At 39.9% G+C, this 17391-nt stretch overlaps 1 protein-coding gene across 3 annotated transcripts; it reads right to left on the reverse strand.

Annotated features, from left to right (window-relative positions):
- Nucleotides 1–298: 298 nt before the first annotated feature.
- Nucleotides 299–15245, reverse strand: LOC134157679 (interleukin-1 receptor type 1-like). Of its 3 annotated transcripts, XM_062606898.1 has the most exons (12): nt 14902–15245; nt 14244–14437; nt 11583–11652; nt 9040–9283; nt 8544–8730; nt 7609–7771; nt 6151–6216; nt 5441–5561; nt 3271–3419; nt 2831–2974; nt 1205–1366; nt 299–716 (listed from the first exon to the last, which is right to left on the reverse strand). In XM_062606898.1, exons 2-12 carry the CDS (start codon nt 14289–14291, stop codon nt 325–327), a joined length of 1746 nt encoding a protein of 581 aa, XP_062462882.1. In that variant the 5' UTR covers nt 14292–14437; nt 14902–15245; the 3' UTR covers nt 299–324. The 3 variants fall into 3 exon arrangements, with proteins under 3 accessions (XP_062462882.1, XP_062462883.1, XP_062462884.1); XM_062606899.1 differs by lacking the exon at nt 14902–15245 and having other exon boundaries at nt 14244–14678; XM_062606900.1 differs by lacking the exons at nt 14244–14437; nt 14902–15245 and adding an exon at nt 12718–13025.
- Nucleotides 15246–17391: the final 2146 nt, after the last annotated feature.

The following is a 17391-nucleotide window of genomic DNA, read 5'->3' on the forward strand; positions in this document are numbered from 1 at the left end:
CAGCTGCTTCATCAGTGGCTCTTACATTTATGTAGGCCACAACTATTTAACAGTCTACCACTATCAGCAACCTTTGCTTCTCATACCTGCCTGAGAGTAACACAACAAACTGTGTCACTACCCAAAACCCAGAACAGCAGTAAGGTTGCACAGAGCTTTTCTCTTAGGATTTAATCTGGGGAAGAGAGCTGTAGTTTTTACTCCTTGAAGAAAATACTTACTTTTTAATATAAAGAATTTGTGTAAAACAAAACCAAACCAAAGTCCCCAGACAAAATACACACTTCAAAATTACCTCCTCAGTACTATTTTAATAAGTACATCTTAATTTCCCTTTGCTGCAGAATGGTTCAAAGTCAGGGGCAACAAATACACTTCAGAGTAAGATATCTTTTTCTTAGATGGCATCTGATACCACACATTTTTCCAGAATCGTGTATTTGCTGAACAAGATTTCTCTGAGAAGTCCCCTTTCCATCGGATAGCTCCATGTTTTTCCTTAATGTATCTGATTGATTCCGGCATGCTTGTATAGTCTGGTATTTCATCCATTTCTATAAGAATCACTTGAATCCCATCACAGATGAGAGCATTATACATAGCTAGTTGTTGCTCAGTGGTATCTGCTAATAGGCAGCAACCAGATGTTTCTGATCCCAAAATAATCATCAGTCTTCTGCTTTGCTTAAGGATTTCATCAGCAACACTGACCACAGCTGGAAGCAATGAAGGAACAATCAAAGTTTGCATAGAAACTTTACAAATACTGTAAATTCTTTCTAAATTTTAAAATTGCATATATATGGAGCAGTAGCTAAATCAGAGTACTGGTATGTTTAAGCTCTCCACACTGTCATTCATGATTCATCATCTGTTGCATGAAATTACTGATAAAAATGGTTTTCTTCAGTTCCCAGGAGCAGATACCATTCAAAAAAACCTCAACAATGTTATTAATAACGCAGCTGAATCCTCATCTGTTCATCAATAAAAAGAAAGTGCAGACTCTCATAATAGCAGAACAGAATTTTTGGTAAGAAACAAAAAAACTTAAAAAAATTGCCCGTTGAACAAATTATCCATTTAAAACAAATACAGCTTTGTTTTCCAAAACCAGGCATTTTTAAAACTGCATATGTAATCTTCTAACCTGAGAACAATGTGTCAAAAGACCAATTATTAAGCTCTACTAATTAAAGGATACCTTCTCCCGGTAAATCATCCCTTCCCAATATAAAGAGATTATATCCACCTTGTTGTTCTAAAATATCAGGAAGTATTCTATGAACGAAGGTTTCCAAGTGATAGAAACTTCTGCTTCCACTGCTTTTTGTGTACAGGACATATGCATCGTAGACTTTCCCATCTAAAACAAACACAAATGTTTCTATTAAAAAAACAAGCAAACAACAAAAAAAAAACCAAACAAACAAAAACTCCAAAACTAAAAATCAGCAACATATCTTTATTGGAAGGTTTTATTTTGGGCTGTTAAAAAGTAGCCGGGGGGGGGGAGAGATGATTTGTTTGACAGAATAGCATCAAACCACTAAAATGCTCTACAAATCAAAGGACTATCAGTCACAGAATGTGGCTTCTTTTCCCATCACAAGGAGAGAAGTGCCAGCAAGTAAGATGGATGCAGGACCTGAGACATGCAAGAAGAAGCCCCCCACCCTAGAGGTGCCAGGACATTAGGAAAGTGTCTTCTTGAAGGACTTTCTTCACCCTCTCCTGAAACAAATTCAAGAGGAATCACTCTCCACTTCTGATTAACCACAAGAGAAAACAGCAATTCTTTCCTGTAATAATTCTGTGGGGGAAAGGCAGGTAGAAGAAAAGGCCAGAAGGCAGCAGAGGTTTTGGGAGTTAAATTGCATAATAAACAGAAATTAAAAAAACAAAACAAAATCAGATTTAATTCAACAAGTTAAGTTTAGCTCAACAAGCTACAAAACACAGTTTCTTTGGTTGGTTTTTTTTTTCTTTTTTTTTCGTTAGAATCCTATTAAAGTGTTCTGGGAAGACTGAACTTTCAACCAGAAGCTGAAACTCCTTTTCTGTGAAAGCATTTAGAACAGCCATTGGTGAACATCAACTATCCCAGTGCATGGAATTCATTTACTTTCAAGCTATAGGGAACCTCAGACAGTCTAATTCTGAGCACTGCCATGCAAAATATCTGTAATGTTGCACTTATTCCATTTTTTTTCACATATGTGCAATATAAGTATCCAACACAGCAATCAAAACACATAAGAATAATAGTAGCATTTTCTCTCTTTGCCATGTAAATATACTAACTAATTTAGAAGGAAAGGAGCAAGAGAGAGAAGTTGGGGGAAAAAAGAAAAAAAAATAATTAAAAACAAAGCCAGAAAAATTAATCTCTGAGAAAATAAGTCTGATTTTCAATATAATATAAAATATAATGCATATCTTTAAACAGCTAGTTTACAGGATGCAGCTCTGCTGACACCTATTGATCATCATCAGAGTGACCAGAAAACTACATATAAAGAAACTACTTTATAGAAAAGCAAAAAGCAACATGCTAATTCAGGAACAACCTGAAGTTCCTTTTGACTTATCTCGCCATGACTGCCCTGCACATTACGCAGTGTTTATTACCTCGGCTATGATTATGTATTTTACTCATATGAATGAAAAAATCCCACCCCCCCACCCCAAAATGTCTTTGTGCGTATCTGAAAATTCCTCAAGGAAATTGCACATACATTCTACTAAATAATCACATTGCTTAGAAGTAATGGCATGTGAAAAAGTCAGTAGGCTAGTTACACAAACATACCTGGTCATACTCACATACCTTCCTTACTTGTAAAAGCACAGACAGAACTACGGTACCAAAGCACCAAGTCAATCTTGAAGATCTTGTAGATTATGAAAGTGGTAAATGTTAAAATTAACAGAGAGAGAAGGCCTCCAGTCAGCCACCTCTGTATGTCAGGAGCTGCATGAAAATATAAGAAGATTGGTTTTTAAATGTCAAATTTGTCCAAGTCTGATATTTCACACAAGCGTAATATAAATTTGAGTATCATTTTTTCACTTCCGTTTATCTATATATTTAATAATGACAAATACACTACTACAGTGACTCCTTCCATATGCACAGATACATGCATGCATACTGCAAACTGTAATTCATCTGTCTTCTACCAACATGATATATAAGCATCTGATATCAAAACCTCTTCTGGGGAAGTCAAGAAAAACACAGGCCTCAAGAACAAAAGCATTTCTTACCTCTGCGTTTTAATATAATATAGGATGCAACCTGCCCAAAGGCATTTGAAGCTTGGCAGACAAACGGTGTTTCATAATCTTCACTATTCACTTCCAAAATTACTAGCGTCACAGAATGCACAGGGCGTCCATCATGAGAAGTTTCCTCCCTATCCAAAAGGTGACAGATAGAGCCATAAAACTACAGCCCTCTCTGGAATGGCTTCATCACTAACAGCTGCAGCATGACAATGGTTGTCTCCATCTGCAAATGTCAACCACACTTCAGAACAGATGAACAATTACATTATAGGAAGGAAAGCCAAACAACAGTTGGGCCTCCTACTGACACTTAGCATTGACACTGGAAAACATCGAGATGTTAACTTATCTGGAGCGGTTGCTCCCCAAAGAATGTAAGATTTCTATAGCCTGAAGTACAAAAATATATTTTACAAACCTAAGCAAACCCTTGTTACAGGCTTCCCAGCCCCTATAAGAGTAGGTGGAGAGAGAGAGAAATTCCACAATGCTATGTGACACAGAAAAGAGGCGTCATCTTGTGGTAAGCAGCTTTGGGATAGGGAGGACATCAAAAGTGGTGACCTGCAGCAGACACCAGCAACTCAGTGCTATTTCAGCTGCAGGGAGTGGCATCTAAACTGCTGCTTCACCCCATGGATCAGAAAGGACTTGTAACAGCTAGTGCCAGGCTTCATTATTAAGAGACACCCATTATCCCCCATACACTGCACAAGGACACAGAAATGCTCATTATGCTGCACATTCATCTCATCGTGTACCATGATCTATGACCTTAACAACTTCTTAACCACCAGGAAAATGAGGGATTCCACTATCTTGTTAACAAGAGATTTCAAAAGCAAAATTAGCCAGCTATTTAGCTAAGCACTATACTTTCCTGAAAACATATACTAGCTATCACTTAAAATGCAAAATAAAAGCTAGAAATATATCTTAAAGGCCATATATAGAACCACACTAATCACTTTCTAAGCAAAAAGTCACAGTAATTTAAACAAACGAAAACAAATTAATAAATATCACTAATGCAAGTGACTAATGGATGCAAAGATGACTATTTAAATGTTAGGAAGTACAAAAACTAACACTGCTTTTATGGTATCAATTCAGGGACCATGTGCCTCTGCATTATGACCTAATAACACTGCAATTCTTTATGACAGTACAATAGGTTTGTATAAGATTTTCTCTTGGTGAGCACTCAATTTAGCATTTTATTCCCCCCCTTTTTTTTATGATGAAGACTTATTTCTCACAACTATATTCTTTCAACATATCATTCCCATTTCTTCGCCAGTTTCTTGATCATACATAGTGCTTGAGAATTTGCAAAAATGATCACATTTTATCTTCATAGAACAACCATGAGATGGGAGCTGACAAAAAAACTACAATTTTTAGTTCCCAACCTGTCATACTTAAGAAATGCAGATTTCCTTCTGCTCCAATTTTAGTTGCTTTTTCAAATCAGGTCTAATTTCTTCTCTCCTAATTCCACTTAATCTGCTTTTCACCACCCTCAATTTATCGCCCAGTTGCCTTTCTCATACTTTACTCAGCCCACATCCATTTTCCTCCCAAACCCCAACTCACCACTGGAAATCTGTCTCCCTTTTCTCCTCTCACCCCACTAAGCTTCAGTACAAATATCCTCAACAAAGTCTTTAATTAACATTTCAGCTGCTCTCAGTTACATTTCTCTAACCCAAGGCTCTTCAATCTGGAAGTCTCAATTTCTCCTGTAAAGATTTGGCCCTTTGCAATGTTTCAGAGAGGCAGATGGGAAGTGAAAGAAGGCAGAGGAAAGAGACAATCTGAAGATCATGTGTGTGGACATGCTTGATCCAACTGTAAGATGTTTCTGCCAGGCCAGAGCCTGTAATACAGTTATGAGACTATAAGTATACAAAGACCTTTTCTCGAGGTTGGAAATTAAGACAGATTTTTTTACTAGACTAGATTTTTTTAGGCCATGTACCTACTATGTTTCAAGTTTCTGCATTAAAGCATAAAGTGAACTGGAAGAGGCAAGCATTAGAATTTTTAAAAAGCAAATGAAAACTGTTGTTAAATATTTTAATGTCAGAGGCAGAAAGTTCCACTTTGGTTGCCAACATGGTATTTTCTAATCTGAAAATATACTTACTCATAGGGACTTGCAAAAATTCTGTTCATAAAAAATACATCAATATACACACCATTGCTTGTCCAAAACACCTCATACCCATCAGCACCTGTTGTATTGCAATCCACTGTAACCTGTGAGCCTATAAAATTGTGTTACAAAGTGAAAAGTTAATTTTCATAATCTAATTAAACTCTATACAATCCTGTTCACAGACCCTCACACAGACCAACTAAAGATGCCCCCACACCCATTCAGAAAAGTTAATCTATACTTTAGATTAAGTATAGGTTGGATCTAAGATTAGATTAAGTATATAGGATCTATATACTCAGTGATTTGCAGGTTCAGAAAGAGACTGGTAGGATGGAAGAGACTAAATCCAACAAGAAGATGCCTCTCTATGCGGCATCACTTTCCCTGCAAATTCAAAGATGGATCCATCCTTAAACTCTCTTCCAGAGAGATAGAAAGCAACAGATGTGACAAAGAATACTTGGGTTCCCTACAGGTTTCCTTGTATCTGATAAATTTCCCTAGGACTTTGTAAGCAACTTGCCTTGTCGCTCTCACTCCCAAACATCCCTCCTTCAGGAGGTCAACATAGGGAAACTGAACTGGTCACTGAACTAGTTTGTGTCAAAACCCAAGAAAACACAAAACATGGCACTCAGTATAAACTTTCACTAGGACACAAAAATCATATTTTCTTACAGAAAAAAACAACTTACCAAGTTCCACTTCAATGGAGTTGTTTCTTGGGTAAGATATTTCAGGGGGCTTTTTTGGTGGGCTCACTAATCAAGAAAAACAAAGAAAGTGCTTTTCAGAAAAGCCAGGGCACTTGCAGTTTGTTCTATGCTCTATAACCCAAGTACAAACTAAAAAAAAAAGGTTGTCAGCAATTTTATAACAGACATTACTCAATTATTAAAAGAATTATATCACAGAATCACAGAATGGTTTGTTGGAAGGCACCTTAAAGACCATCCAGTTCCAATCCCCCTGTCACAGGCATGGACACCTTTCACTAGACCAGGTTGCTCAAAACCCCGTCCAACCTGGGCTTGAACACTGCCAGGGACAGGGCAGCCATAGCTTCTCTGGGCAACATGTTCAGTGCCGCATCACCCTCACAATAAAGAGTGGAGGTGGAGAGGTGGGCGTGCCGTGGTTTCGGAGGTGATGTGCTTATCGGTGGGTACGAGCGAGATGGGGCGCAGGGCGGTGTGCGGGATGTAGGGTGTGCTGTGCTCTCGCCGCACCGGGGATTTCTGGTGGCAGAAAGGGAGTGCCAACTGTAAGAGCTGCTTCTGGTTTCTAGCGTCCTAGATTCGAATTCCCCTTTTCCCCACTCGGAGATCGCATCGAGGGCTCCTTCGTTCTCCATCCCCTCAGTCCACACAGGCTGGGACGGCACGGCCAGTTTTGCTTTTCCTCCTTGGAGTGTCTTCATCCCAGCATCTTTTTTGCTTTCCTTCTCTTTCCTCCCTTTCCAGCAGGAGAGACTGGTAGCCACAGGCTGAGGGGCATCTGGCCACTGTCCAGCTCACCCCTAGGCCAAAGGCCCAGGAAGGACTGATAGGACAAAGAAAGGTGGCAGAAAGGAAAAGCAGAGCTGTGAGCACAGGTGTAAACCTGTATCGCATAGATGGGGCCCTTTAGTGGTGGACTTGGCAGTCTTGGGGTAGAGGTTGGACTTGATGATCTTAAAGGCCTTTTCCAACCAAGTTGATTCTATTATTCTAAATCTCCCCTATATCTCAGGTAGTCAGTTACTTCTGACTTGAAGCTAAACTATTCTTCACTCCACCTCTTCCAAATCTCCACACACTCACAGTGGACTGGCTGTTCTGTGGCATAAAAATCCTGTAAATATTGCATGCACAGGTGCTGAGGGTACAGGTAAGTATCTAGAGTATCATTCCTCTACAGTCTGGATAGCCTGTGACCCAGCACCCCACAGTTACAAACTGGAGCCAAATACTTTCAGAGTATTCATCTATTTTAGACTTCTACTAAAGGGGAAATTCCATTTCTGTACTCCAAACAATACATAAACTCTCAGACAGCATTCCCTTCCCTCACATTTAAGTGGAAACTAGTAGCCCTAAGTATGGGTCTTCTAAGCTTTAGTTTTGAGAAACTTGGACAAAATTTTCATAAACACGGTGAAATTACCTACTCACCTTCTACAGTCAGATTGACATCTCGTGAAATGTTATACTGTTTCCCATTGTAGGTATATGTTGTTTCGCCTGTATAGTTTCCTTGATCCTGTACAGTCACATTGAAAATGATAAGATCGCTGTTTGAGAAGGCAAACCTTTCCCCTTCCAGCAGCTGGCAGTCCTAAACATGTGTAGAAAACTCTGTTATTTCATATCACTATGTCTTTCTGTGTTTTGTCGCTAACAGAAGCGGAACTTTCAGTGGATCACACCATAACAATGGATGCCTTGCAGAGGCTGATAAAGAGCAACGACAGTGGAATCAAAAGCAAACCATACTTCATTTTGGCTCTGAGTCTTAATTCAAAGATACTCCAAGTTCATGTCCCATAGAAAACAACTTTTAATATTAGAGAAATAAGCAAGCAAAAAGCAAGCATCAGAATTTGTAAAAGTATTCACTAATGAAGAATCACTTAATAATTAGACTTAATTTTTTAAATGAGGCAGAAGGCTGCAGAAGGCACTACCTCCTTATAATGTAAATAGCCTTTAAATAAGTGTAAACAATATGAAAAGTCATTTATTTAATGGAACAATATTGAGCACATAATGGATATGCCATCTCTCACAAATGACATTCTAAATCTGTTCACACAAAAAAAAAAAAAATCATGACAGGGTCTTTCGATAGCAGGCCAAAAGATGCCACCTGGTGGATATGTGGTCAACAGCTTTCCCACATCAATGCTGAATTTCTACTCCATTAAGAAAAAAAAGTATATATACCTTTAAAAGGTAAAAAGTCTTAATCTTCTTCCAGTTTGTTTTCAAATAATTTTTCTAGTATTTGTAGTAAATCTCTTTGTTTTCTCCTACAATTCACAAACATCAGTGATTTATTATTTAAACAATGGACAGTTATAAGACAGCACAAGCCACAGCATTCTCACCTTGTACCAACGAACGGGTTGAAAATTCTTCTCATTCCTGAAACGATCCAAATGTGGACACACAACCTTCGCAGATGATAATGTAAATATCAATTCCCCTACAGCAAATTTTTCATTTAAGCATAAACCATCAGTCCTCTCAAAAACTGTCACTTTTGTACACATTCTCCAGCTGCTTGTCAAGTTCCTGCAATAGATATAGCATAATTTAATTAACCTATTTGGCATATTTTCCCACTCAAAAGTATATGGTAGCCTTTTTTAGAGAAGAAAGAGAAGATGAGAAGTTTAGATTCTCTAATAGACTTGTCTTTGTCTCCTAGGAAAAAGAACCCAAAACTAGACTTACTTTCCCCAACATAAAGTTAGCTTTTGCAAATACAATCTCCTTTCTCCATCAGTATTTCTCTTACCCTCCAAATTCTACTTTCTTTATAAAAGTTATTCCCTTTGCAACTCATTTTAGTAACAATGTATTTTTTTAAAAAACTTTCACCTTGTGACACATTCATAATCTCCAGAATCTTGTAACTTTGCAGGAAGAAACCAAATTAAATTCTTCTGCTGATGAATTCTAGAAAGTTTGTCTCTGGGTACAGCTGCCTGGTTACCAACTTTATACCATGTAAAGTTGTAGTCTTCACTTCTCAAGCTCTTTTCAAGTGAACATTTAATAGCAAGAGGCTGCCCATTAAGCACAAGACTTTGCCTCAACATCACATCATAGGCTTCACATTTCTCTAAAGGGAAGAAACAAAGATTTAAGAAAACCTCAAACACTGTAAAAGGATATACTGAACTCAGTTCTTGATTACGTTTATAAAGCCTATTGGAGTTTTCACCTCCATTCTAAAGCCATCTACTAAAAATACAATTATAATCCCTTATCTCTACAGTTTAAAATACGCCTCGGTGATATGCAGAAAGTTATGCCACTGGAAGTTTTTTGAACACAAACTTTACACTGCGTAGAATCTTGTTTGCAGTAGACTGCTATTTTTATGTTTTAGTTCAGATGCAAATTACTGAAGAACCTGTATTCCTCCAGCCCGTTTCATGCCCACATACATACATACATGCACACACAAATTTCACATGCAAGGTCTTTGCTAATTTCACTTAACCGTAGTCAAAGTAAGCCTTCAAGACAGAGGATGCTTCCAGTACCCACATGTCCTAAATGAACACTGAAGTTAAAGTTGTTGTACAAATATTAAGTTTTCTATGGAAATTTAAACTAATCCTTCAATTTATGAGCATTTAGACAGGAATTATTACATGTACTTGTCAATGACCTCATTTCCTTTCCTTCTAACACAAGGAGATTCATATGGGAGTATGACAAAAAAAGCACCAACTCCAGATACCATGGTTACGGTTCTGAGTCAGTATTGCATTTATCTACAATTTCTGGTTTGATTAGAATGTCGTAACAGCCACACAGAGTCATGTAAGTGTTTGTCTAGCCCAAAATCCTGTCTCTGATAACAACCCGTAGCAAATGTGTAAGAAAAAAAGAGAACACAACAAGCAGAGGAATACTTCGGTTTTGGTCTCTTTCCTCTTATGTTGTGCATGAAAAACCATTCACTGCTTTTCATTATTTCTCTGGGTATCATGTATTTCTTGTGAGAACTGGCAAAGTAAACTTTCCCTCACCTGCCTAGCTACTGGTCTCTGCTACTGCAGAGAGGGCAGCCAATAACAAATTTTCCAAAAGATTACTTCACAAAAAAACAGACTATCCAATGGATTGGTGAACCTTGCAACTTGTTCATCCATGGGCAAAAAATCCAAACCATTTCCAAACAAATGGCTTGCTAGAAACTCAAGGAATAGAAATTAATGAAGTTTTTCTTTTAGCAGTCCGGCACTACTGCAAGATTCCAAGCGGAATCCAGCAACTCCTCTGAACCACCTGAAATGTTTAAACATGAACTGGATTGTTGGTTGGCAGCTGAAGAGGAGAAACAAGCAGTTGCAACTAAGTAGCCTAGCAATTTTACAAAACTCTAGACATTACATTATTGTCAAATAGTTATACTTTCCACTATGAAAATAATCCTAAGCACACATTCTATTAACTACAAGTCATTTCTTCAGTTTATATACCGAAGAGTCATGCTGCCATTCAGGCAGACCTGACAGGCCGGAGAACTGAGTAGACAGGAAATTTATTAAGTTCAAAAGTCCTGCGTCTGGTGAGGAATGACCCCAGACACCAGCACATGCTAGAGATTATTCAGCTGGAAAGCAGATCTGCAGAGAACACCACTGGGGTCCTGATGGACAGCAAACTGGACATGACCCATCAACACTCCCTCATGGCAAAAAAGAGGCTAACAGTGTCCTGAGCTACATTAGAACCTGCCAGCAGGTCCAAGGTGATCCTTCCCTTCTACTCAGCACTGGTAAATCCTCGTCTGTTGTACCTGCCAGTGGCCTCACTAGAGAAAGTCTAACACAGGGCCACAAAAATGATTAAGGGAGTGGAGCATTTCTCACATGAGAGGCTGAAAGAGCAGAGACATTGTTCAGCTCAGAGAAGGCCTAGGGAGTGTACTGGTGGATCTTACCAATACATGTAAATATCTGACGGTAGGGAAGGAAAAACAAAGAGCCAGCCACAAACTGAAACACAGAAAAATTCCATCTGAACATAAGGAAACACTTTTTTACTGTGATGGGGATCAAACACCAGAACAAGTTGTTCAGAGATGTTGTGGAGTCTCAATTTGTGCAGATAATCAAAATCTAACTGGACATGATATCAGGCACCCTGCTCTAACTGACCCTGGGCAGGTCAGGCAGGTTGGATTAGATGATCTCAAGAGTTTGCTTGCAATCTGAATGATTCTGTGATTAGATAGTACACAAAATAGCACATATTATGTTTTACAGGTTCCTGCTTTTAGGACTGTTTAAAAGACTCATTGGCATGCACATAAATTTACTTTTACAGCCATTTTCACAGAAAATTAGTGTTACTTGTGTGAATTAATTCAGAACAAGACCCTCTGTAGCCACCAACAAACTTACCTGCAATAATTAGAAACAGAAAGGCAGTTCTGATATTACACAAACCCAATGTTTTTGCTCTCATGTTTCCCTGCAGAAACGGAAAAAACTTTCAATTAGTGGCTTCCACAATTTAAAGTCAATGCTTGCAATACACAGTTAATACAGGAAATATAAGAATTGTCTTTCGCTTGTTTTAAGCCTGTTACCTGCTTGTTTAGCTTGACAGCTCTTAATCATTACAAGAAAAAAAAAAGAGTGAACATTTCCTATTCAGCTTGTCGAGTACTCAGGATTTTTTACATCTCTAGCACACTCCTGAGCTCTTGCTTTCCCACGCTACAGTTTTACTCTAACTGCTCCTTAGATGGAATCTAATTTCATATTTCTGACCATCTTTGCCACCCTTTTCTGTACTGTCTCCAGTTATGCTACAGCCTGTCTGAGGTGGGGAGGGGAGAACAGAACTTGCATACAGTTTTCAAAACATAAGTGCACGACAGATCTACAAGTTAAACAATTATTCCCCTCCCCCCCCCCCCCCCCCCAATAATTTCTAACAATCTATTTGTTAAGTTCTACTGAGTATTGACCTGATATTTCCACAGGCCTATGTAGTAAAACCCCAAGTTCTCATCACTGAGTGTTAAAAATCAGGTAAACGCAGACAGCTGCTAAACACAGGATTTTGCTGATATATTTTCATTTTAAATTTTCTTTACATTTACCTACAACAAATTTATTCTGCCACTATTACCCAGTGATTCACTACCATGACATCCTTCTGCCACCCCATTGTTCTAACATAAATAGCTTTGTAATATTGGCAAATTCTGCTACTGCACCAGTTTTCCGTCTCTCTAGATCATTAGAAATATACGCTGAGCAGAAGAGGATTGTTTGGGACTCTATTAGCAATCTTACTCCATCTGAAAAACTGAGCATTCATCTTTTACCTCCTTACACATACAGGTGAGAATAAAAACATTATGGCAGTCTGCCTTCATTACAGGCGCTACAGACTCTGCTGAATCAGACATGTCTCCTGTATCCAGTGTGTTCGCATACGTGTACAATTCTAACACACTTCTAGTATTTGAGAGCCATGATATCCCTTTACAAAAGTCACTGTTGACTCCTTCCCTGCATAATTTACCTTCATTTCCACTGGTTTCGTTCTTTAAAGCAGTGTCTACCCAGCTGCCTGCTGCAAATACCAGACTCACTTGTCTCTATTTTCCTGGCTCTCTTTTGATTACTTGGAGAGGATAAATAACCCACTAATCACTTTCTGATCTGTTGGCCCCAAAGCTGCTTTAAATGAGACATTTACAACAAGAGAACACAAAAGTTTTAGCCAATCGTGGTGCTACATTACAGATCATTTTGTTCTCTAACTGCCAGTACTGACTCTTCAATTTGAGACAGATCATTCCATGGAAGACAAGCCATAAGAAAAGGTACTGAAATCCACACTCTTCCAAGATGAACACAAATGCAAAATTTTTTTGCTTTCCTTGCTATGCTCATATCTTCCCATAGCCTATCCCATAGGGTTTTTTTTTTATAGCCAAATTGTCTATTGGCTCTCCAGATTCTTTTTAGAAAAGGATCTATTAGTTGCATGCCTCTGACAAGTTTTTCCTTCATTTGGCCTGCCTTACTGCTTTTTTTTTTTTTCTCCCTATTCAGCCTACCAGTTTTTACAGCACTGTGAAAGGACAAATGCATTTATTCAAACTGAAGGATAAGCAAGAGAATCCCATCCTGTTGTGAGAATCTTCAGCTGATCACCAATTTCTACAACAGTCAAAGACAACACTTCCGGCTGCTGTGTCTTACTTCACCAAACTGATTCAAAAGTGTGCCATATATTGAGTCATCTACACTGCTTCTTGCAGAGCCTGCTTTCTTCCTTCTTCCCCTTCTCTTCCCTTCTCCTCTGCAAATGTCATTCAAATTACCAGGCAGGTCTTCTCTTGCCTAGCTGCAAGAAGGAATGAGTCCCTGCAGGAATGCTGAACATAAGCAGAAATACATAAACCTTTAAGTTTGCTGGAGGGGGGTTATGGGCGTTTGTACTAAAGCTCCAGCTTTCGTCACTAATTGTCACAGACAGTAACTCTCAAAACCTCTGGTTTTCAATTTTAAAGGAGATTAAAACATTATAATAGAAATAATTTAAAGAGAAACCAGGACTGAACAAACTCCACTTCTAACTAGGCATTTTCTTCACGACTTCTCCGTATCACTGGTTTTTCATTAGCTCTTGTTCCATTACAGCATTACTCTAGTGTTCTGACTCACACATGCTCTCAAGCAGGTTTTTTGCCCCAGCATCAGATCCAGGAGATGCAGCAGCAGTTACTTTGCCATGTTCTGAAGGAAAGTCTTCCAGAAACCTACTTCTCTGTAAATTCAATGTTCTTTCTATCTATTTAAACTTAGAACTTGTCCTTTTGCCAACATGGAAGACTTGCAAATATACAAAGCCCTGTGTAAAACAACACACATTAACTGTTCCTGAAGGAGAAGATTCCTTCTTGTCTGACTTTTCCTGATGAAAAAACCTCCAGTTCTGCAGAAGGTATACCCAATGGCAAAATTAGGCTCTGCTCTTTGCATGCATTCACATAACTGATGATGAAAACAACAAATATCATGGGCAAATGTTTTTCCTACCATATTCTTCCATGGTAAATGAGTACATTTCTCCTTTTTCCCAGCCATTTTGTCCACATTTTGAGCCTGCAATCAACTTGCAGAGCTTTATCACTCAGGACAGAACTCAGTTGGTGTTATCTTTGCCCATATTTTCCAGACAGGAAAAAGCTCCATGTATCATGTATCTGAGGCCATGTTCATAAAGCTTCACCCTGAAAGGAAATATTTTTATCAGTATAAGACTTAATTAAAAAAAAGAAAAAGAGAGAGAGAAGACAAGTGCCTGGAAGAGATCTTCAGTGATAGATGCACCTTAATGACAATTACAGCATTCATGACAGCACATAATAAAGCATAATTATTCAAAGCCATCATTAAATTGGTACAGCCACCTTTTCCTCTGCTCTCTAGTGCTTTTGAAGTTGACCTGGGCAATTAAAACAAAATCACACATCTCATCAGAACTTTGAAGCACCACGCCTTTCACTGATTTCTGCACATTTGTGGTACTTGTTTTTTGAATGTCCTATTCAAAAATACAGACAGATTAAAATACACAACAGTCCTGTTCTCAGAACTGAAAGTTGGAGCATCCACACCATTTCTTTTACATAAGCTCATGAGCATTTTAAACCATTATATATATATTCATATTACCTTAAACACTTCTATTTACCTGCAAGGTACACTGTGCCTCTTCAAGAGGGCTTAATCAAGTTTTGATCTACGAAAAACGATCACAACAAATTCACATACTCCTCTGTTGCCGAGCCGTACCTAACTGGTGCTGGAGAGCTGGGCTGGGATGCAGTTACAGCACCGAGAGTATCTTGACAGCCGTTTTTCTGCGAACCGCTGACATACCTCACCAGTGACGGCAGGAAATCATTTCCTAATACTCCTTGTTGAAGTTCTTCACGGGTGTCACTGGAAGGGGGCTGCAGCTCCCCAGAGGCGCAGGAACCGCGCTGCAGGGAAGGGGACGGGGGTGGAGGGAGGGTGGGATGCCGCAGGAGACCCACCAGACCACGGGACACGGCACTCTGTCAGAACCCGATCCGCGCCAGGCGCAGGGGAAAACGCTGACCTCTCAAAACAGATTTCACCTCACCCCTACGCTGTGCCCTGTTTCGGGCTTCCCCGGCAGGCACCACTCGGGCTGAGACACCTCACGGACGGGCCAGCTCCCAGAGGACTCCTCGCCGCTGCCTACCTGCACGTACGTTGCCTGGGCTGGGCGAAGCTGGGGGGGGCCCGCTGCTTCCTTCTAGAAAGCGCGGCAGCCGCGGAGCCGCTGTCTGCTCTCGCCCCTTTGCAGCTCCCGCCTTCAGGGCCTCACCCTCTCCCGGCTGCAAACCTCAGTGTCCCCGCGGAGGAGAGAGGAGCCCTCCTCTCCTCTCCTCTCCTCTTCAGCCCGCCCCTTCCCGCCTCGGCGGCAGGTGTCCCAGCGCAGGCAGGCCGGCCGGCCGGCATTAAACCTGATTAAACCCAGGCCACGGAAAACAGATTGAGCAAGAGCCACTTCGCGTTGTAAAGGCGGCGCCTCGCTTCAGCTGTCAGCCCCCTGCTGCCGCGCCAGGGCTCGCCCTCCGCAGCCGCAGGGAGCCGGAACAAACCCTCCAGTCTTGGGGTGAGTGGCGTTTGTTTTGTCCTGTGGCACGGGCAGGCTTCCCTAGTGGAAGAGAACGTGTCGCTGGAAGAGAGTGATCCCCTCGCACGTGTAGGGGCTATTGGCAGGAGCATCTCGGAGACGTCAGCTGGTTTATTTGGTCCTTCAATAGGCTACTTTGACAGCTTGGTCCGGGTTCCCCGGACTGCCACATGTCGCTGAGATGCTGGGCTCCGAAGCTTGAGCTCACAGATTTAGTCCCACTTAGCCATAAGGTTTTACTTAGAGATTTGAAGTGTTGTTAAGTAGCCCTGCGTTTTTAGAGGTTACTTAGCTTGTTCCGGGAGCAGCATGTTCACTGTGTTCTGGTATTTCTTAGTTCTCTGTGCACGGCTGGACTCAGAGTTATTCCAGGTAGTTTTTCAAAGGTCGTGTGATGAACACAGAATTGGATATGGACTTTTTTAAGGTAGTATTGTCGCTGACTAAAATTATTACTAAGGTAGAGGAAACCTCTTTCTTAGGTTCCTCCCACAGTAGGCAGCAATCAGCAAACCCTAACCTTTTAGAATTAACGAGGTAGATGTTCTCAATATTATTAAAAAAAAAAACAAACAACATCATAAGCGCATTTGTTAAGAAAATTACAAGCATTCTGCTAAAACTGGGGGGAATAATCCAGGCATGTCCTGCTTCTTCCACCCTGATTTTTCATTTGCCTTCTGGTACTTCTTGCATTCCACTTTCTGGTATGATTGTATTTATCAAGCGGACGCATGCTCAATCATCCTCCCCACAGATAAGCAAAGATGAGAGATTATGTGCTGCTATGCCTGCATATCTTGTCCTCCACTGATGCAAAGTGGAGTACTGGCTCCTCCAGCCCCTATGTGCTGGCTGAAGGCGCATTATAGCAGCTTCAGACATGATGCTCTTGGGAGGAACACAGAGAGTGAATGCGTTCCTGGCTCAGCAGAGACAGCAGGATTTGTGCAGTCAGCTAGCCTCTCGTTGGTCAGCAATTATATCCATATTTCATTTTGGAAATGTTTCTTATGAACTCACTGTATTAGGTCACATCATTTTTATGCAACATTTCTGGCTGCTGTATTGCAGTTTTGCATCACCAGCAAATATCTGTGAGTTAAATCTGATTATCATAAATACAAGTGAGGTGTTTCCTCACCTGCTCTACTACATTCGTCTAGAAGCAGTTATTTAAATATATATATATGTATATTCAGAATTCTTTCTGAGACATACATTCTAGAGGTTACAGTATATATGGTGGGGTTTTTTTTCTCCTATCTTCATTATAATACTACTAATAGTGAAAAAAATGTTTTCAGTAAAAATGTTTCTGGTATAAAAGATGTTAAATATTACCAAAACAAATAAGTAAAATGGGAACTATTCAGTAATTCAGATATTCAGTGATTGATATGAATCCGAATTGAGAAAAAAACACATTATAGTAAAGCTGAAGGAGTACCAACTGAAACAGCTGGATTTCATGAGACAGCAGAATACGCAGAACATGGGTGTCACAAGACAAAA

Source organism: Pezoporus occidentalis, unplaced genomic scaffold, assembly GCF_034315485.1.
Source record: "Pezoporus occidentalis ecotype Australia unplaced genomic scaffold, CSIRO_AGI_Poc_V1 ctg99, whole genome shotgun sequence".
Classification (NCBI taxonomy): domain Eukaryota; kingdom Metazoa; phylum Chordata; class Aves; order Psittaciformes; family Psittacidae; genus Pezoporus; species Pezoporus occidentalis.